This window comes from Phaethon aethereus, assembly GCF_964289735.1.
Source record: "Phaethon aethereus genome assembly, chromosome: 5".
Lineage (NCBI taxonomy): Eukaryota > Metazoa > Chordata > Aves > Phaethontiformes > Phaethontidae > Phaethon > Phaethon aethereus.
The window spans coordinates 9654887-9677506 of NC_138579.1; the positions used below are offsets into that span (position 1 = coordinate 9654887).

The following is a 22620-nucleotide window of genomic DNA, read 5'->3' on the forward strand; positions in this document are numbered from 1 at the left end:
CTGAATCTGGGGGAGCTTGAGGTGAAGCTCTTGCCAGCTGTCGGCACGTTGGCTCACCCATGGGCTAATGTCTGACGGGTGCCGGTACGTGAGGTGAGTCACACAACGTGGTGGACAAGGAGGGGGACAGACAGGGCCTCAGGGCTCACCTGACCCCTCAGCTGCAGGGAGATGTGCATGGGGTGAGGTGCTGAAGTTCAAGCATGGTCGTCTCCTCCCCAGCCTTCATGAGCTTCGTGAGCGACTGGTTTTGCCACCGGAGTTTTCCGTGTTGCGCTGCACGCCTGGGGGTGTTGCCGTTTTGGCTGGGCTCTGGGTCTGGCCGCTCATCTCAAACTTGGAGCAAGTGTGGGGTAAACAAACCGGGCGTCTTTGCCAAAGAGCATGTTGGCTTTTTACAGTGGGAGGAAAATAATATTTTAACTAGGCGAGGCTGGTTGGGAGGAGAAGTCTTGCTGAAGTGGGACTACCTGTGAGCGCATGATTCATAGATGGAGAGGTGGATGGCTGTAGTTTAATGATGGTGGCTGGGAAGATCCATGCTCCTAAAATGATACATGGATTTGGCATGAAATTAATCATGAATTAAAGTAATAATAACAACGCCCTAGCCAGGTTTTTCCTCTACCCATATAGATGAGGCTCCCTTCTGGAAGGTGGATAATGCGCTGGAAGCCCGTTAAAGGTTTCTAGTCTGTTAATTAAAAGCGGGGTGCTGCTGCTGTCGACAGCATCCTCCTCTCCGTTCCAATTTGATCTGAAAGGGAGGAGGAGGGAGCTGGTCTCTGGTACTCTGAGGGAAAGTTTTGCGCTGTCAGTCATTCTCAAATACATGGCTAATTTGGGGCTTCGTGGAGATGCCTGTGCTCCAAAAGTGAGACTAGGTTTCAGAGGCTTTCTTCTCCTCAGCAGCACTGACTCTGGCTGACACAGCCACGCGTGGGCTCCGCGTGCCGCTTGCCGTCGGTGTTCTGTAGAGGTGCCCTGTGCGTTTCACGGCGTGCGGCTTGTGGAACGTGCTCTGGGGGCAGGGTGCCTCCAGGCAAAGTGTCCTGAAGTTACGTGCCTTTGTATGGGCTGTCTTGTCTTCCTCCTCAGTTTGTAAAAAAAAGAAATACAGGTACTCATAGGATGTAGGGAGAGAGCAGGGTGAGGTGCTCGTGGCCTTGGCCCTGGGCTTGGTTGGAAACGGAATTTCTGTCGTGGAGAAAATTCCTCCTTTGGAAGGAGTTTTGTTGCAATCAGCGGTAGAAGAGAAAGCTGTGACTCTGTTTTGGGGGGGAAAAATGCTGAAGGGTCCTGTGCTGGGAGTACTGAATCACTGTTTTTAGTTTCCTAGCTTTGCAGATGGAAGGTGGTGTCAGCTTTGCTTCCTCTGGAAGATGGGAATATTCCAGTGAAGCAGCTGCAGACCCATCATTGCCGTTTTCCCATGGAAAATGTTGATATTAATAAAAGGGCACTTGCTGTCAGAAAAGCATTCTGCCAGACATTTCCTGACCTGGCTTTGTACTTAACCTTTTGTCTCGCTTTCTCCATCTGTAAAATGGATGTGATCATTCTCAACCACCTGTATAAAATGCTGAAATGTGTGGATGAAGTTACGACAACGCGGTCTCATTTAAGATTCAGTTCCTTTGAAAGATTCATCTGCTTTCATGGCAGTTCCCCATGGAGCTAGTCCCATCTCTCACATAGGTAGGAACTTTTAAGATGCAGACATTAAACAAATACAAAGTATATTATTGTAAAATTACATGCATTCATCTATTCCATCTGTGCAATGTGCAGACAGTCCCTTTGTTTTACTGCTGCTTCTGTGTGTCCCGGGAAGATTATTTCTTGTCCCTTTTCCAGTCTGCTGAAGATATGTTACTTTAACATTTGCTGTGCATAAATTAATCACGCCAACATATCAGGAATATTTTTGAGCGTACTCCTAAACTATGGTGGCAGATATTTTAGTTTGGGAATCTGTTTTGTTGTTGTTGTGGGTAACAAAAGCAATGAGACAGGAGGAATGAGCTCCGTTTCTCATCTCAGTTTTGTCAGTCTATACTTAATTGACTGTAGTGGCTGCGGTATTTCTGTTAGGTCTTTGTTCATCAAAAAAAGTCTATGTTACATACTCTAATAAATCAAAAGCTAACTTGTGATATGAAGAGATACTTTCTTTGCAGCAGATGAAGCAATTAGTATCACTTCAGTTTTAATTTATTCTGCATTTGAGCCAGAGTTTCTAAGGATGACATGTTTATTCTGTAACTTAGCAGTTTGACAAATTTTGTTACTTTTAAAGAAGTTCTTAAAGATGTTGTGGTAATATACTGTATGCTTTGGTAGGTTGACAGAGTTTGAAGATACACCAACAAGTCAGCTAACCATAGATGAGTTTATGAAGATTGACTTGGAAGAAGAATGTGATCCTCCTTCATTTACAGCTGGTCAAAAAAAATTGAAGATACAGCAGGTGAATTCTGAATTGGATGCTCTCTGCACTTCTCGCCTCTCTCCTCCCTCTGTATTTTCCTTTTTGAATCAGTTAATACTAAACCCTAACTGACCAGCCTTGGGTATCGGGGCTTGGTGCTTTGTCCGTGACCACTGGGTTGCAGATGAGGGCTCAGCACACTCTGCCCCGATGCTCCCCCATTTGCAAGCTGATGCAGTTGCCCTAAACACTGGTATCTCCTTTATGCTTGCTTTGCTGCTGCGTGTGTTTCCCTTCTAGTGCCTTGACCTTTTACCAAAGCATCACATCTTTTTCTCCTTACAAAACTGGAGGCTCTCATGTGACAATTTAAGCTGAGCTTGTGGCATGGAGGTCTTGAGCAGCTGTCCTGATGTCTGCACTTCTCCTCTATATGCTGCATGCACTCTCACCCTGGTTAGCAAGGGTCAGGGTTGCAAAGGTGTAAGCTTTGTAATTGGCTCAGAAACCGTGCACTTTTTTTAAGGTGATACCTGTGGTCAGGAGAAGTACCATTACATGTTTTCATACGTTTTAAGAAAAAGTTACAATAACCCAGTTACTTTAATGATGCTGCTGGGTTTTTGTGTGGTACAGCAACTGCTGTACACAGAGATCAGTTCTTGTGTGGCTTAATTTCTTTACAAAGCATGAACTAAAGCTGACACCAGAGGAGAAGATTTTACTACTGTCAGAGCCAGATCTTACATTATTAGTTTTTCAGGGTTTTTGTTTTTACTGTCCTAAATAAGCTATCATTTAAGGGTCTGTAGGTGTGTGTCTGATATTCTCAAGAACCTGCCAGGTGCTGTAAGTCAGTTCTTCACTCTGCCATCGCCTGTGTGCTATGTCCAGCCTGGGCACTGCAATTTCAGCGCTGTCCTTGCGCTTGCTCACATCTACAAGCACAGTCATAAAGTCTGACTGCTGAAGAATGGGGCCTTTTATTTGCAGCTTGCCAGAGTGAAGGTTCCTTTTGAAGTATAGAGATGGGTGAGATAACGTTTGAAATTGGTCAAGTATTTTGAAACTTGTCCGTCTTATCTGTCAGACACTATAAAGTAATTTGAGTTGGGATTCAAAACCTGGTTATTGCTTTTAAAATACCCTATGATTCTGTGTTTTTATGTACAGTTCACAAACAGTACAAAGTTGGGGTTTTTTTTAGTAATTTCACATTTATTTTGTTTATTTTCATTTCAGCTCGAGAAGGCGTTATCAAAAAAGCTGGAAGATTTTGAAGGTATAAGTTGTATTTAGTGTAACATATTACTCATTTGTTCAAAATTACATCAATGATTGCTGAGTTTTATTTTTATTTCAACACCACAGGTGAAATATCGAGCTATCAAGATGAAATAGAGATTGAATTAGAAAACAGTAGACCGAAAGCAAAAGGTGTATTTGCAAATTTCACTAAAGATGGTAAGTCTATAAAGTCTTGTGACTACTTAAATAGTAACAGGTTCAGATCCTGCAGGCAGTTTTAAATGTATGAACTTTATTGTGATAAATGTGGTCATATATATGATGGCATAGTACAAGATCTCTGTTGCATTGGGATTCTCTCTGCCAATTAGTTGGTTCAAATATCAGTCTTCAGAACAACTACATCGTTCATTACAATGACAGTTCATTAATGATTTGAGTTGTTTTTCTTTCCTGATGCAGTATAGCTTGGCACTGGCACCTGAGAATGTTCCTTTTCATCACTAAAAGTGCAGTGGACCAGTGTCTAGACCCTTCTATCACTGAATCCCCCAGCTGACTAATTGATATAGAAGGGCTTTGTGCAGGTTGAACTGGGTATTTTTTATTTGTAATTATACCAGGAGGTAGTCGGCTTCTCTCGCAAAGCCCTTTTACCTGCCATGATTTAATAATACAATACTTGTATTTTAAATGATGACTGTATTCACAAAAATACATTTTAATAACTAAAGTAATGAATTTGAAGAGCATCTGGAAACTCCATGTAATCATATATTGTACTAAAATATTATGTATTTCTTTTACATATTTTCACTAAAGATGTTTATCCTTTAAGTGAGTGCCTCCCTATTCATTTAGTTTCTGTAACAGATGGTATGCAATGATCTGTTGGGTTTTTTTTCCCTTACAGATTCTATAGAAGATAATACCTCTAGCATACTTGGAGAGGAGGAGGCAGAAGATGAGGAACTGGAAGCAGCTGCTAATCATTTAAACAAGGACTTTTATAATGAATTTCATGATAGAGTAAAAAAAAATGAAGACGGGGAATGCAAAAATGGAAAGGAAGCCTCTGTAAGACCGCCCGCGCTGGAATCCTTGCTCGGCCCGCTCCCCACTGCGGCTAGTCTTGGCATAACAGAGTCCATAAAAGAGTGCATATCCACTAAGGACCGAGAGCCTGGTGAGTAGCACGTAAGTTCAGCTTAAAGTGGAAATTGGACACATGCAGCCCGTTGTGGGTTTGTTGTGTAATTTCCATGTATCTTGATGGCTACTGTGGTAGCAGTTCTGTGAATCACTGTAACATAGAGGTGCAGGAGCTGTGAGGCTGTACGGGACCAGTGGTCTTGGTGGTTGACGTTGGTCGTTGGCATCTGCTCCTCAGGAAGCTGCAGGAAAATCTGGAGTGCCTAATTATTTTCTGAAGCCTGAGAATGTGTATCTCTTAGTCAAGTAGATTTGCAGTCATATGATAGCTGATGGGCATATTTCAAGCCACGCAGTCTCAATTAGGAAATTGGAGGAAGCAGATTCCTGTAAATATGACTGGGAATTAAACCCAAGTATGAGAATTTTAGATCAAGGCAGACTTTCTCAGGAGACATTTTACTGGAGTCAAACATGATGTAGTCTGTCTCTCTGATTGAAAATCATTGCAAATGGCAAATATTTACTGTATTTGTAAGAGGAAATAACTGCTTGTGTGTGTTTTTCTTCATTTTGTGTTTTGGTGGCTTTGCTCCATTTTTCTTAAAACCCCCAGATCTGTCTGTAACATATAGCTCTGTATTGTACAGCAGGAGCAGGACTCATCAACTAAGCAAGCCAGTTTTGCCAGACCCATTAAGGCAGACAGTATGGCAAACAGTCAGTTGTCCAGGCAGGTTTGTTTGCCTTATCTTATGTGTGCTTGAGCTTTATGGAGATGGCATTTTTTTAACGACACTGAGAACGGGACACATCTAAAGGGCATTTTACTCTTTTCTTTATCGTGGTTAATTTTTCCATCATAAGACACACCTGTCCGAATCTAGGTTGTCAGCTTACTTGGGGACGGACGCAGCAGAACATTTTGTTATCCAGTCTGTTCTGATGCTGATTTCTGTTCAACAGCACCTGCTTGTAACAAGGTACGCCCTGCCTGAATAGATGGACTGAATGTATTCAGATTCTTATTATGTTAGTGTTTGCATCCCAGAAATGTAGCAGGATGATTGCATGTTTATATTTTGTACAAACAAAATCATACAGAAACAGTTGAGTGGTTTTGATTTTGTTTTAATTACGATTAAGAAAATGGATGGCTCGTGGCTCGTCTTTCTCCTGGAAATCAGCAGTTCATGTCGAAGAGAGGTCAGTAATGGCTAGAAGCTGTTGTTGTCTGGCTAGCCAATGACCTGTAAAAATGAGTTCCCAGTGATAGACATTTCTCAGCTGGCATTACTATTGACCATTTTAATGGACAGGCTGAGGACTAAGTGAGTCTAAAGATGAAACTAAGCTGCTATAGCCAGGTATGTTCCTCTGGGTCGGGCTTCAGGCAGGTGGGCGGGAGAGTGCATGGCTGCTCATGCTATGGCTTGTCTGCATTTGCTGCTTGTTTTCTTTCAAAAGTGGAGGACGTGCCAAATGAACTGAATTTCAAAACCAAATAGGTTTCAGTATGTTCATTCTCTTTTAATGCATCTGAGAAATCATGGCGGGTGTTTGAACAGGTACTTATTTTCTTAATATGCTGTGAATTGAAAACAATTACTGTTTTGGTTGTATTTTGATTGTAGATCCTGCTCCAAACTTTTTTTTCCGCACCAGTGACTGCTAATTTATTTTAATAATTTAAAAGTTTCATGTTAAGTCAGATTAACTTTGTGTCTGTACTGCAGGGTAGTTGTGCCGGGGTGCAGTTCCCAGTCTCCCAGCCCTTGCCATGCAATGCTTGTGTGATGTGAGTGCATCATGGTGTGTGGGTGCATCATGGTGTGCGTGTGCATCATCCCCCTGAGGACCTGGTTTCCTTCAAGATCCTTCCTGCTCCTTACTGCTCCTTCCTGGGTACAGGAGCAGTAACGGAGCCTCAGTGTGTTTTGGATGATCATGAACCAGGTCTGGCAGACAGTCTGTGAAGTACACCTGAGCTGCAGTTGGCATGTTATTATGCAGAATAAAGAAAAGCTCTTGTTACGATGCCTCCCGTTGGTCACCTGTGCATCTTAGCTCTGAGCCTTGATGGAAACAAGTGCAGATATTTCTGTCACCTCAGGCAACGATGTCTTGAGTTCTGCCTCATAGCTCTGGGAAATCTGGGAAAGATTTGCATGTGGAGATAGTATCTTCTTCTATCAGGCCAGCTGGTGTAGTTGTAAAAATTAGACAATTTCCAGGTTTCTGGGCCTTTCCTCAAGTCTGAAAAGGAAACAGCAGTTTTCAAAACTAAATACAGGATGAGAGCAGTTTCTCCGAGTTCAATTTGAGTTGGCACACTTATAGATCACCTTGAAACAAAAGTACTTGGTACCCATGGAGGGAAGAGGAAAAGATCATAAAATTTCCTGAATTCATGCTGTATATTTGAATTTAGTTTAGTAAAATTTATATTGTGAATCTCAGCTGGCCATAGGTTTGCTATGGTATTTCATGTTCCAACACCTAAGTCCATTGGAGAAGGGAGAGAGAGTCGTCATAACGTTGTACCCTTAAGGTAACGTTTTGGTCCTTCTCCACAGCTGTGTAAGTCATAAACGGCGAACCTTTCCTTTCCCTCAGCCCTCTCCAACCCTGAGTCATCTTCCACTCTGTGGACCATCTGGATCAGCTTGGGCTGGAGACCTTAGTCAGGATGATTTTGTATCTCCTGTAGGCTCCACATGTTGTTGGATGGGTGTATTATGTCTGGTCAGTGCAGTGGTTGGGAATGGCATGCCTGGTGCTACGTGGTGAGGATTCCCAGCAAACCCTCGTGGTGATAGACTGTGTGGTTGGGCAGGTGACTATTAAATAGGAGCTCAGCAAGCAGGTGCAGTATGTGCAATGTTTGGCCTCCTTAAATGCTCCTCTCCTCACTGTATTGTATCTTTTTTCCTCAAAAAACCCTCTGCTGTAGGTACCTTCTACAAAGTCTTTTCATTTGGCTTGTGCATGTGGTAATTCAGTTTACAATTGCCTACATCAGCTGCTTTGGGAAATCATCCACCTTTGTGCTACGGTGGCTGCAGCTACAGCAGAAGGTTTCTCACAAACTGCTTATGCAGATAAGACTTAGATGCAGAGTATTAAATATTAAGAAAAATGTAGTGCATTTTTGCTCCACTTACAATTGGTGTTTGAGCAGTGGGAGCTTGTCTATATGAATGTTTTATGGAAAGCATAGTATTTTAGCAAATTTGCATTACAAAGAGACCATGTAAGGTACCGGGTTAATGAGTCTGAGGCAGTAAAGTGCTTAGAATAAACACTACATTTGACTTTTTTTCCTACAAAGTATATTAATTTGCAGAGATATTTAAGCTGAAATCTGTATGAGTCTTTGCAAACGGCTTCTTTCTTATTCTTCATAATAAAAGTGCTTTATAGTGGGATCTCTCTTTCAGAGATGGAGATTGGGTACATCAGTCTATTTGTTTTCCTGGCCATGCAGCAGCTCAGCATCCTCCCCACGCTCTACGTGCTCTTTCTGATTCTGCAGTTCCTCAAAACAGGGCACCATTTGCTTTAGGAGGCTGCCACAGACAAATACCATGAACTCCGTTCTCAAGAAATAGAATTCTTTGGTGTAAAATTTCCCATTGCAATTTATTTTTATGTCCCTTTTATACCACTTCAAATAATTTTATCATCTTTCTTGGTGTTTCTGTCCTCCTGATGTTTGCTGGCTGTCACCCTGCCCTTCCCATGTCACGCTGCTAGGCTGTACACTGCCAGATCATCTCTTCTTGCCACATACATCAAAAGTCGTAAACTTTATTCTGTCCAGGGCTAAAAGTGAGCAAGGCCTGATAATAACAGAAGTAAAGGTAAAATACAGGGTGTAAGTTACTGACTCACATTATCTAACTTCCCCTTCGTAATCTAGGTAGTGTTTGAGACCTGATTTAGTTTTTGTTTTCAATCAAAATTCACATGCAATCATTTAGGGCAGTAGTTTCAAATAATGTATGTGGAGAGGGTGGTAACATGCTCCAGCACGTCCTCATGAAAGTAAGCGGCTTTTGCAGTGAGAAATCGCCGTGCATGTACCGTCTTGTGCGTGGTTAGGCACCCAGCTACCTGCATTCGCTGCTAATTTCACAAAGAATACATGAGAAAGGTTTTGTGCTTGTTCATAATTAATAGTTTGCTCATTTATTTTTGTCTTGTGTTTATGCCTCCATTACTGCTGCAAGCATAATCTGACGGGCTGAGGTTAAAAGATGTTGCCATTGATTTCTGTGGGTGTTAAAGACCCCATGCAGACAGTGTTCATTGATCGAATAGTTGTTGTCCCTGTGTACCAGCGCTTTTCAACTCCTCACTCAAGGAGGATGCGAAAAGTGGCTGAAGATGAAGTTATACGAGACAGGGGTGGGCTCATCCTCCAAGGTCTCGCTCTTCTCCAGATTTCATCCCCTGCGTCCTTCGTCCTGGCTTTGGGGCTTCCCCAGTCCCTCCGTGAGCAGACCCAGCTCCCTCACCCAGCGAGGAAAAACTCGTGCGTGTATGCTCCCCCTTTTTTTTTTTTGGGCAGCAGCAGACGACCAGTGCCGGCAGCACTGCGAGCAGGGGGGTTTGTAGAAAACATGACCTTTCTAGCATGGTCTGAGCTGCTGTGGAAGGGTGCTTAAGGGCCCACAGGCTGAAAACGGTTGGAGAATGGCTGCTGGTGGCCACATGTACCGAGGAGAGTTGTTTACCCCACCCGGGGTCCCAGCTCGGATTGCGGCGTGGCGGGGGGCAGGCTCGCTGCTCTTGCCTTTGCTGCATCATCAACGGATGGGTGTTGACCCCCTCTGTGTGCTGGTTTCTTCCTCCAGCATCCTCCTTTCTTCCTTAGATTTTGCCCAAGTACATCAGTGCCAACTGTTTGAAAATATATAGATGTTATACATCCTTATAAAAGTATACAAAAAGATATAATCAGTAATTAGAGAGAACATTATGAAGCCCTACTAAATCATAATTACCACATACATGAGAAATAAAGCTGCTGAGTTTAGTGCTACTTGTGTTGCATATGCAAAGTACACTTGGTCATTGGTGTAAGCATGTGTGTCCCCATCCTGATGGCTGTTCTTCTGGCTCTGGTTTCAACGGTGCAGTTGCTTTTGTGGTTTTAAGCCCCACCTGTGGAGACAAGCAGCACGTGTGACCTGCTTGGTGCCACCTTCCTTGTGCGATGCCTTCAGAGCACTTTGAGGGTTTGATCTTTGTCTCCATGTGCTGTTTGCTCTTTTGAAAGTATTTTCTGTGGCAGGACTAGTTCTTTCCCAATTTTGAGATCTAAGCAATAAAAACCTTGGTACAAGCTAATCCTTCTAATCTAGCCTCTATATGCCTATGTTTGGCAGTCTTGCCTGATTGAGCCTTTATTATGCTGTTAATGAGATGTGAAGAGCTTGCTGCAGCCAGTGTGGTAATAGGAGACCACCAGCTGCTTTGAATACAGATTTTTGATACCTGAAGTCTTGGGTATGAATTACAGATGACATGATTTTCTTGCTTGACTGTGTATGTCACTGACACACGAGTATTGCGTGTGCATGTGTTACTCCAAAATCTGTGTACGCATTTTTTCGTGCAGGATCTTTGCATTTCATTAAAGGATAGGAATGCTATAAATTTGTTCCATATTCATGCCGTGAGTAACTAGGAAGGTTAAGGAATGAAAACTAATCATATAGTTTGGCTGAAAGATTTCCAGACAAATCTAGAGAGGAGTTTTGGAGAGAAACCTGCAGTTTGTTAGAGCCATCAGGGAGATAAATTTGAGTGAAAGCGTAAGCTGAATCATGTGAATACAATTTTAGAACATTTGTGGATGTTTTAGGAATTTTCCAAAGGGTTGGTTTATGTATACAGATACTCCTTATAGGAAAACGTGTGTAGTTGTTGTCATTCTTGGTCAAAAAGAAGTGTCCCAGAGTAACTGACAGTGTGGTCAGCAGAAGGTACTGGAGAGTGGGATTTGGGTTCCTGAGCTAAATGGCGCAGATCTGTCTCTTAAACGTTGCTTGGCCATGTCCCATGTGAAAGAGTGCCCTTGGCCCCTGGCTGACCAACCTGGCTGTCCTGTTATCGTGACTCTTTCAGGGGAGAAAGTCTCTTTATTCCCTTTTCTCCTCTTCACCTTCTCCTCCTTCTCCTCTTCTCTTACTTTTTGCCTCATAAAATTCTGGTCTGGAATGGGAAATGTTTTAAAATCTTGCAAGCTTTTCCAGGCTTGGATTTTTTTTTGCCTGACTCCTGCCTCATCCTGACTGCCAAATGGGCAGCATACCTTTTCTATCTTGAATTCTTCCAATAAAAGCATGACAGAAAATCAGTTTTCTTTTCAATTTGAGTAGTGTAAAAGCCTTACATTGCTCTTTGATGAGAAGGCTAACCTGCTGCTTAAGGCCTCATCCTCCCATGCTTCAGGAAAAAAAAGGTACAAACCCTGCTCTCTCCTCTCTCGCTGCTTCAGCCGGCTGCTGGCACAGGCTCTTCGGAGAAGGAAGAGGCAGCAGGGCTGTTTCTCCAGTTCGGAGACACATGGCTGGGAGAAGAGGTTGAACATGCCGAACAGCAGGCTCTAGTGCATCATTCTGCGTGTTGATATTTGACGTGTGTGTGCTGCTGCGTTGATACTCCTTTTTAATGGAGCAAGGAGAAGCAATCAGCCCGAGCAGATTTTTATGCATTGTTTTCACTTGTGTTGAGGGGAAGTCCAGGTCTGCTGTCATCTGCTCTACCTAGGCTTAGGCTTAAGGAGGTGGAAATGTCCAGGAGCAGAGAGCTGGGCAAGCAGGTAGAAGAGAAGCTCAGCTGGGGCTTTAGAAGTAGTCCTTTTCCCATGCCTAAATAGCAGAATTACGAAAACAGTTGTTCCCCAAATGCTAAGGGAGGGTTGTGTTTCATGGTTGACTTAGATGGCATTTGTAGGCTCCAACCTAAAATTTTCCTTCTGTGGGGCTTCTTCTCAAGGTTTTCTCCTGTCTGCGCTCCCTAGCATCTGAAAAAGATGCTGGTTTTCAGTGTGGGCTGTACTTTCAGGGGCATCTAGAATTTCTCCTGTCTTTCTGGGGGCTGATTCTCAAGGAACCTGTGGAAACGTAATCATCTCCAGGATCACTGCCCCGCTCCTAAACCTTGGTTGAAATAGGCTGCAGAGTAAAACAAGACTCAGGGAGGTGGTGGTGGGGGGTGATGGCACAGACACCTACAGGCACACAGGACACCTGGCTAAAAAACTGAGTAACTCCTGCTGGTATGAGAATCATGATACTTTTCTGCACCTGCCAGAATTTGAGCCCAGTAATGCTCACAGTTATTTGGTTAGGTGGCCAGTTTGCAGAAGAAACGGACATTCCTGCCCTGCCCTTCTGCCGAAAAGGAAGAAAAGTCACCAAAAAACTCACTGAAAACTGCGGTTGTTCATTAGAGAGCTGTGGAACGTGAAATGCGTGGAGGCTACGGAGAGGACGGTAAACCTGCATGGAAAGCTAACAGCTCAGAGGGATGTCACTTGAGCAATTCATCGCGGTCTCTGAAATGTCAGGAGTGGAGGCCTAGGTTGAGTTCAGGGAGGCTTCATGCTCTCAGTTGTTATTGAGAATAAAGACTTTTTAACCTAGGCCAAGGTGCCACAAAACGTGCCCTTGGAAGAAGGAGATACAGCACAGAGAGGTTTGCAAGGCTTAGCTACTTTGAGTTTAACATAATGGGTAATAAATGCATGTGCAGGGCTGTGGTGGATCCTAACCGCGTCATGTTTGTTCTGCGTCTTCTGAAAAAGCTAAAATATTCCTCCATTTAGTACTTTATTTTCTTGTGGTCCAGCTTCAGCAGGTAAAAGCAATACCTGCAAACTGAAAATCCACCACAGTAAACCCTTTAAATGGAGTTCCATTTCTGCAAGGTTTTAATATTTTTGTGTAGCAGTTTGCTGTTTTGCTTTTGTTCGGTAGCTTTGAAAGGATTAACTTCATCACATCCCTGCACACTTCATCTGCTTTGTTTGTTGGTCTGAAATCCATGGGACTGTCATAATAGTCAAGATAAATGTGTATGCATGGGTTGGACTGCGACTTGCGTAGATGACCCTTGTAATTAGGGATTTCAGATACGGCACTACACACTGTTGATGAAAACAGTCATGAGTTTAGCCTTGTATAATTGTAATTTGACTTTTTTGGTTTGCTAAATGCTTTCATAACTAAAATGGATGTATTATCCAATAGAGGAATAGTACTAATGTTGACACTTAGCAATTAAAAACATTTTTGGAAACGGAATTTTACTACTCCTGATTGCTTTTTAAATAATTTGTTTTTCAATGTTACTTTAGGATGGGTTCATTTATTAGGTCTTTCTTCTTGTGTGACAATGAGATAATTGCTATTTATTTTTAATCCTGTAAGCAATTATAATCAAAGCAGCCAAATACAGACTCTGCTTTGACCTGGAATCAGAATGACCTGTCAACATGAGGCTACTGTACTCTTCAGCTTTTCAATTTGAACTTTTTTTTCATATGCACTCACCAGAATGCATTCAGTAGGGCTGAAAAAATTGTGTTCAGATTTTTTGGTGTTCATTAATTACAGTGGTGCAAAGCCATAGAAACTGGCAGATAAGACCAGCTCTGGGTTGGTTATTAATAACAAAAGTCACGATCTTTTATCTAGGACTGTGTGGACTGTGTTGGGTCAAGAGTTTCCAAAGTGGTCAGAGGATGAGGTGCCGGGAGGCTGCGTGGGGAGGGGTGGCTGCAAATTAGGGGGGGAATTCCAAAGAGTTGACTCTAGGGGGTTTTTTTCAGCCAAATTTTGCTAAAAGGAAGCAGAAAAAACTTTCTTTTGCTTCTAAAGTCAGCAGTTTAAGGTAAGGCTCAATTTTCATATTGAAATGTATGTGTACACCTAAGACTGTAGAAGATGTTTTCTGTGGCGAAAGACCTGGACATTACAACTGTGTAGCAGAAATAAGGGAATGCATATGAAATGAGAGAGAGTAAATAATGCTGTTAAGTAGTGCCGGGAAAGAAATTTGGAGCAAGAAATAAGGCTCTTGAGATAGGTATAAATGCAGAAACCAGAGGTAAACAGCTGTACAGTGGGTGGAAGGATACCATTTTTCAAATTTGCTACTTAAATGCCATGGTTGATTTAGTTACGGTGGGGAAGCCACCGTATGCTCACAGATGGGAGGGAAGTAAAACAGTGCTCTGTGACCAAATCGTTAACACTTATATAGGAACAAGGCGACTGACTGATTTTCGAAGTTATGCTTAATGGTCCTTACTAATTTTCTGCTTAAGGTAAAAAAATGCAAATCCACATTACCATAGAAGTCATGTATTGAAATGCAGCAACATCCATATCAACATGAAATTGTGTCACCGGTGCGGGTATTGTATTCTGGCAGTGTTTTTCATTAAATAAAACATACTTCAGTGAGAAGTTGCTTTTCCGTAAAGTCTCTCTTTGCACTTCAAGGCGGAGTTTTTTGCACATAGTGGGAGTGCTGCTTTCCATGCTACTACCGTGTCTCACCCTCAGCTCTGTAGCTGCTGCAGGAGTAACACGAAGCTCCTGTGCTAAGTTCCTCCCCAAGAGCAAAGATAAAATCCCTGGTTTATACTGCACTGGTTGAATTTGGCCTCCAGTTTTGACACGGAGCAGGTGTGGCGGGATGTGATGTTGTGGGTGCTGTTGGTTGAGGTTAAGAAGTGTCTTGCCTTACCGGCTCCATCCCCATCCTACCTGCCGGCGTTAGTGCACGCGTAGTTGCCTCCCTCACCCGGGTCTGTCAAAAACGTCCCAGGCTCGTGCAGCCGTTTTTAATAACGGGACCATTTTGGCAGAGGTGTGTTAGGGGGTGATGCCTCGGCCGGTACCGCAGCAGGCGGGGGCGAGGCGGTACCCGCCGGGAGGGAAGGGGCATGGGGCAGAAACCAGCTCCCCCAGTTCCGCTGGGGCCGGAGGAGCGCTTTGGCCCATGGCTTTGCAACAGCAAAGAACGTGTATTTTGGAGGCTGAGTGACATTCCTGCTTGCACTGAGGTGTCAGTGCTGGAAAGATTTTACGGTCCGTCACTGAACTGGAATGGGCAATTTCAGATATTCTGTTGCCCAAGATCATTTTACATGCAGGGTCTTTGTAGAGACAGTAAGGCTTATATTTGAAGTTCGGCTCCAGAAATGCAACACTTAGAAATCTGGGAGCAATGAAGAAGTTTGGTTTAACAAGGTGGGGAGGGAATTCAAAAAGGCATGCCGAATTTTCTCCTGAACAAGCCTTCTTTAAAGTTTATTGCTTTATCTCGACTTTCAGAAAGCTTGCATGAAACTTTCTTGCCTTTCAAAGCTTGACAGAAACTCTTGAAGTACTTTGACTGAAACAGAAAATTTAATCGTGAGGCATTTTGAACATGGAACGATGTTTGTGGGCGAGTGATTTAAACAGGTACTAGTACGAAACGGTGTTGTACTTGAAAGGCCACAATTGGTGTACACACACAAACTGGGTAGAATATCACTGGGAGCAATAAAATGTAGGAATTCTTCATACTGCTCTCATTGCAAACAATTTTTATGGTATGGCCTGTGAAGCAATTGAAATGCAGAGAGCTGGCACATCGCTAGATTAATAATTCCTCCTGCTACTTACAACTTATTCTCGGTACAGATGTCCCCAATTTTTTCTTTCTATCACATTAAAGTTCCTTGTCTGCTTCAATTTCATGCCTGCCTCAAATGTAGCATTTTTTTAAATTATCCCTCCAATTTTTTTTTCCCTCTTTAAAAGTTTATATCAGATGAAATCTAACTGCTGTTTTTTATCCTAAGGTTTACATTTAAACTTTTAACAAGCTCATTTTTAAGAACAGTCTTTCCTTGAGAGAGCACTTGGCTGATCCATCAATAATTATGTAGTAATAAAGCAACTGTGTAAAAATGGCACCTACGTGCCAAACAGATTGGTTTGCAGAGCCACTGACAAAGATGAATGTTTATTACATTTTACTACTTTTGGTTCTGCAGATGCAATACAGCTATTTTCTTTTTGGCGTAAGTGTCGTGAAAAGTAATTTCCAATTGTGGAATGTTTATGGTAATAAGGCTGTATAACTAGGGAGAGCCCAGACTGACTTTCAAATAGCAGCATGAGTTTGCAGTGCTGGTAATTTAGAAACAAATAAACAAAGAACATTTTCTTTTTTATTTCTTTGCTTAACAAATTTTTTAAACAGTCACTGGAACAGAACAGAGAGAGAACCCTACAGTGTCATGTAGTTACTCTTCTGAATTAATTGCCACTATATTAATTGTTGATTCCCCAAAATTTGGCAAGCTTCCTCATTCTCCTTGCTGCATACAAAGATTTTTACTTTTAATTTACTACAATATGGAGAAAAATGTAGTGTCTAAAAATAACACAAAAGCCTCAAGTTGTTGTTCTTGTTTCCTTTCTTTTTTTTAAGTACCAGTACAATTAAGGCTGTGATTTAGATGACTTTGTATTGTTCAAATCTGTCCTCTTCTTTTGGGCAAAATGTGGAATAATGTAGTCTGTAAGTTTTATGGCCGGTTGATACGCAGTCAGTTAGCTGGCTGACTGCAGTATCGCTGCAGCGGTGAAATTGCCTCTTGGTAGCAGCTGAGAAACACCGTGAGAATTAAACTTCTGTGGATGCAGCCGCTGGGATCCCTGCCTCCGCAGCCTCCGGCATGGCCTCCTGGTACTCCTTCGCTGGATTGCCCCAGGGTGATGCTGGTGGCTACAGCTACTTGGCCTTGTCTTGGGTCTGCTACACCCGGTTTAGAGCGAGGGGTGCAGCTGGTCCTGCTCCCAAAAGGCCCTCGAGTGGCACCGCTGCAGCTGCATCCCCTTGGTCGCTGGGGGTGATGGCGGAGTTGAGGGCCATGTGCCTGGTTCATCTCAGCAGGAGGTGAGGAGCTCTTCCACAGACCAGTTTGCTGCCACAGCCCTCAAGTCTTTGTGGCAACTTCAGCTACGTCAGCAAACGCTTTCAACCCAGATCATTCATTTCAGTTGGCAGTCGTTGACAGTAGTGTTCCTTTGCTTGGCTTTATTTTAGCATTTAAAGGTTTTTATGTTGATTTTGATGGTGTGAAGGGAATTGCATGTGAGTGTTTTGTATGGACTTCAGTATTCTCTGCTTTATCTTGCTAGTAAGATTCAAAATTGTACCCTTTCAGGAGACAGGGCTTTTGTCTGTGCACCTTGCTGCCTCTTCCCTCATCTGTCCCTTCTGTCAGCCCATTATCCCGAGCTTATTTCACTGCACAGTTAACGATGCTTACGTTTGCTGTGGGAAGAGTTTACCTGGTTAAAAATAACATAAAGAACAATACATCCTAGTCTTACCTAAAGAATTAGAAGAAATAAAGAAATAAAATATAAATATACGTCTATTCCTTAGGAAAGGATAGTAGGTCTGAATTTGAAATGATAATCTGGTGGGTTGGGTTTCGTTTTGTAATGAAATAGTAAAAAGTTATCCAGAGCTTATTTTCAGACGATAACTTTGGTTTAGTTTATTCAACATAAACTTTCCTGATTTCAGAGAAATCAATATCACATGTAATGCTGAATGTGTTTAAATGAATTGGTACATGAAATGCACATCCCGCTCCCCAAATGGGCTGCGAACACGTAGTCGTGTTTCTGAGAATTGGTGCCATAATACAGTATGTTGTGGTGAACTTAGACTAAGCCTCATGGGAAAGCATTGTTACTCAGTTAATTAAAGAAGAACAACTTTGATACTATGCCATATGCGGTAAAATAAAATGGGTCCATGGCAGAAAGAACCATGAGTCCTTTTAGTATATATGAGACTGAGCTATGATTTGTGACTTTCTTCTTGCCTCTGCAATACCATGTTAAGTAGAGGCCTAATACATTTAAATAAGGAATTAATTCCATGTGGATGTGCGACCTTACCTTTTCCAGTGCTCTCTTCGAAACGTTTTACCAGTCTGCCTGGTTTTCAAGACTTACTAATATCTTTCCAAAGTCTTCTCTTCGCTCTGCATCTAATCAACATTTAAACAGGATCTTTTGTGTGCCTGTACCCTGGAGAATGGCAGATTGGTGAGAAACTGTAAAATCAGCAATACGTAACCTAGCTAAAATGACATATTAAATGTAGTCCTGTTACTATATAAACTTTATATACAACAGTCAGATGTTGAGATTAATCAGAATGACAGGTTGTACAAGCATATGGCTGGCCTTTCTGATAGCCATTAGCTTGAAAGGCCAGCTTTGAAACCGGCTCCGTTATTTATAGGTGAATCATGCTGCTGGGCTTTGTCGGGAAAAGGTTATTTCTCCAGCTCCACCGAAACCTCCTGTGCATGGAAGTGCCTTTTTCCACTGTTCCTGGAGAATAAGACAAATTATTCTCCAGGAACTTCTCCACAGCTTTCTTCTTTTGGAAAGTTGTGGTGTCGGAGGGCATTCCAGCGCTGTAGTGATGGATCTCGAGCATATGGAGTACACATGCTAATTACGCTGTGCTTACGGTTCAGTCTATCCAAATGCCAAGGCATGGGGGCCTCAGAGCTGCTGCAGGCAAAACGTTAAAATCCTTCACCGCTGTCTCCTGTGCATCTGGGAGAAGATTCGCTGCAGTCTCTAAAACATCTGGGGAGAGGAGGAGGGAACACATGCGTGTCCTCTCGAGGAGTTTGCTGCAATACGTGTGCTGTCTGCACCGGGATTGTGCTGCAGTTTGGCCAGATGATAAAGTAAGCTGCCGAGCTTCACTGTCACCTGGAGCCACTGAAGCAATGCCTGTACTTTGCAAAGTACAGGCTACTACTTTGCATACAGTTGCCCAAATGTACACAAAAGTGCCCTGGTCCCTGGAGCAGGGCTCATATGTGAGCTCTGTTTGGGTTCAGAGCAAGATGGAGAAGTACTTTACCACCTACCTGTTTCTCAGCCATTAGGCATGGTCAGAGACAAAAAGGTAGCACTTTGTCTAACATGAAATGGTGCAAGCTCCATGGTTTTTCTTTAAAAGCATGGTCTGTGCTGGCTGCGGCCGTCTGGTGCATAATGGACTGATGCCCTTAACATAGATCTGCATTTCTGTAGCTGCTAGCTTTTAAGAATTCAAACCCAGGTTTCCTTCCAGGTTTCTAAACCCCAGCTGATGGTCCTGATGGCTGAACCAGAGTTAGGATCTTAGGTGTGTGATCTCTCTCTGCTCCGTGCCTCTGATAGTCCTGGCAGTATACAGCACTGCCCGGTAGCTGCTCTGAATCCAGCCCCCATCCACCACAGAGGCTTTCTCCCTTGGGCCAGAGTCCCACCTAACTGCTTCGTTTACAAAGCTTTGGCTCTTTGCAGGGGAGCTTCTGCTCTTGTCTGTTATTCTACTGTAGTAATAATAAATAGTAAGAATAATAATGAACCTTTACCTTCTCTTTCCTCTTCCCATCTCTGTAATTCCCTGCTTGCTATTTCTCATTAGCAATGAAGGAAGGAAGAAGCTGGGTAACAAAATGAGGTATTTCTTACCTTATAATTTTCTTTCACTTAACAGCTTCTCACCATTCAGCCCGCCCGGACAGTGCAGTAAATGGCCAGGATACAAATTGATTTTTTTCTCTAAATAGACACTCAGGTATATCATTTCATACACTATACTGTGGCGGTGTCTTCATGCTAATAATTGCCAGCTGAAGCATTTCTGTAGTCTGGGTGGCTTCTGATGGCCGGCGCTGAACTTGTCACCAGATTACTATAGACCGTCTCTGAACCTCAAAGGATGGGGTAGAAGTTAGCCCACTTTCAGTGAGAGGAGGTAAGGGTGATAAGAAGAAAATTGTGAGTGGAAAGTTCAGAATCACAGAATCACTAGGTTGGAAAGGACCTTCAAGATCATCAAGTCCAACCATTAATCCAGCGCCACCATGTTCCCTAAACCATGTCCCGAAGTGCCACATCCACACGTTTTTTGAACACTTCCAGAGATGGCGACTCCACCACCTCCCTGGGCAGCCTGTTCCAATGCCTGACCACCCTCTCGGTGAAGAAATTTTTCCTAATATCCAATCTAAACCTCCCCTGGTGCAACTTGAGGCCATTTCCTCTCGTCCTATCGCTAGTTACTTGGGAGAAGAGGCCAACTCATTCCTCTTTCTCACTCGTCGGGGTGAGTTATTTTGCTAGGCTGATTTTAACCTGGAGCACCCCTTTGGTCCAGATTGTGGTGCTGGACCAAAGCAGAAGACTGCTTCTTCAATGGGAGCGCTGACGCAGGCCGGGTTAACGTGGACTCCTCCCGGAGCGAGGAGCTGTGGGGTGGGAGGGTACGTGTGGTAACTCTGACGTGCCAGGAGATGTGTCGGAGTTAGGCTGGGCTCTGGTTTGCACTTTTTCATGACAGTTCAACCGTTTGTACTTCTGCTAAAGGAAGTTTGCTCTAATTTTGGGGCCATCACCAGAACCAACCTTGAATTTTCAGTGATGTCCTGGGAAAACAAGTTAGCTTTGCTTTTGAGTTCCGGTCAATCAAACGGAATGTTGTATTTTGAGTTTGCTTGAATTTGTCCTGTGTCTTTGTAGCTTAAAAACTGTGTGTGTATATATGGCTGTATATATATTTTTTTTTTTTCCCTGGTGGAACAGAATTGATTCATAATTTTTAAAAAAATAGATAAAAATAATCAAAGCAAAATTCTAGGATTTGCTTTTAAGTTCTCCATAGTGCAGAGCTCCCCGTCTCGTTTTATTTGGTGCGGGGAGGGCGGCATGCTGCAGCAGTAGATTTACTTCTCAATAAAACATACATCCTTCTGCTGGGGGGGCTGAGTGCCGGCCAGGCAAGGGTCCTGGGCTTGCAGGGACGGGCAGCAGAGCGTTTAGTGCCCACAGCAAGACCTGGCTACTTAGCCAGCGAGCTCTGCGGTTGCAGAAATGATGCTTCAGCACTTCAACGTTAAACCAGCCGTTCCCTTTACGGCTGGCTCGGGTGTAAAGTGCTCTTGCTGTGTTACGTAGTGGTCTGGCGGCGTGGGGAGCGCGAGCGGGGACGGGTCTGAGCCCGGCTGCCTTTGCTGTCGGCTCCGCAGGGTGCGCGCAGCCCTCGCCCGGCGCGAGAGATGCGGTGCCGCTCTGCGCTTGCGGGCTTTGGAGAGGGGAGCTGATTAAGATGCTGGTCAGTTCTTCTCCCTGGCCTCTCCCTTTATATGAACTGTTACTGTTGGATACCCCTGCAGAGATTTTAAAAAATGCAGAAAATACAGGCCAGAAGGCACCAAAAAGAAGAAAGGGTGGGGGAAGGGAAAGGAGAGGAAAGATGCCAAGAACAGCAAAAAAGGCAAAGGAGCAAAATACAGTGGGGAATTGGTGATCAGATGGAAAAGAGCAATAAAGGAGGGGAAATCTGTCTTTGTGGTCCCCGTTTGAAAAACTTTTAAGTCCATAACTACTCAGGCGGGAGGGGGTGAACGTGTGGATGAGCGCTGACATGTGAGTGTGTTGCACCTTCCGCAGGAGCGCTGTGATCGGTCTTCGCATTGTTAGATGCAGAAATGAGGAGCTGGAGAAGACTTGTGTCTTTGGTTGGGAGCTTGTACCATTTCTGGGCTCTGGAGCATTTGTGGTAGGTCATTAATATGCTTCCGGGTGAGTATTTGTCAAGTTGGTCGCTGACGGTTATTGGTTTCAACAGCAAAAAATAGGTTTTGCCATATTGTTGAGAGCAGCCGACCTCTGAGCACTTGGTCATGGCAGCAGGGTTGTGAGCTTAAAAAAGAGCGACGAGTTGCATCAAGTAGGTTGCATAAAAGATGCTCTTTTTCACTATTTTCAAGAGGTGTTAGGGGGGACATGAGCATTATTCCAGAAGAGGAACATCTGCTGCTCATTCTGAGGACAGTGTCAAGATGTTCTCCAGTTCAAAAGCTTAACTTTCAGCTGTATTTATTTTGGGAGGTTGAAAGGATTTTTTCTTAAGGGCTTTTTTATATTGCTATGTAGTTCAATAAGCATGAGCTTACCTTTAAAGAAAGATCTTCAAAATGAGAATAGCATTGTTTATTGCTGGTGTATTTTTGTACTACCTGCTTTAGAAAACTTATATATTGCAGAGGGGATTTCTGGAAAGAATGGAGTGATTATCTGTTTTTCTGATGAATTAGTGTTTAAGTTAACAAGTTTCCGTGTCTGTTAGACTAGTAGCATAACCATTAACTGGATATAAAATGCATGGATGTGGTTTGGTTAGATCCTCTGTGGACTGCAAGGTGAAACAATAGCATTTGTTTCAGTGTGGAGGTGCTGCCAGAAAAGCAGCAGGGTTGTTGGTGGGGTTTTTTTTCCAAATTGAAATTTAATTTGTAAAAAAATGTGTTCATTACCTAAGAAAAGTTCTGTAAGAGATGACTAACTGTAGGAAAAACTTTTCTTGTAATTTATTCCCATATATCATTAAGCACACAAATTTGAAATTCTGTTCCTGTGATGGGATAATTGTTCTGCGACTGCCGTACGAAGGCAGCTGATGCGGGAAGGCTGTCGGATGTCAGTCAGCTGCTGCAGGACAGGTGTAACACGCGGAGCCTGAATCTCGGTGTGAGGAAATAGAGATGCAGGCACTTAATAAAGATAGGTTGGTGCTTCTGTGCGGGGTTAAGGGAGAATCTTCTGCCTACAGTGATGTGGGCGAGCCCCGTGCAGTGACAGCAAACCATTTGGGGCTGATCCCAGCTCTTGTTCTCC

General features: G+C 43.3%; 1 protein-coding gene across 1 annotated transcript in view; it reads left to right on the top strand.

Moving 5' to 3' along the window:
- Positions 1–22620, top strand: part of BRF1 (BRF1 general transcription factor IIIB subunit) — a gene marked incomplete at its 3' end in the record, with an annotated part of 127133 nt that overhangs the window by 53246 nt on the left and 51267 nt on the right. The window contains exons 6-9 of the mRNA XM_082000668.1: positions 2344–2470; positions 3674–3713; positions 3803–3895; positions 4593–4865. Coding sequence (XP_081856794.1) covers positions 2344–2470; positions 3674–3713; positions 3803–3895; positions 4593–4865 — 533 coding nt within the window. The remainder of the gene's footprint in view (positions 1–2343; positions 2471–3673; positions 3714–3802; positions 3896–4592; positions 4866–22620) is intronic.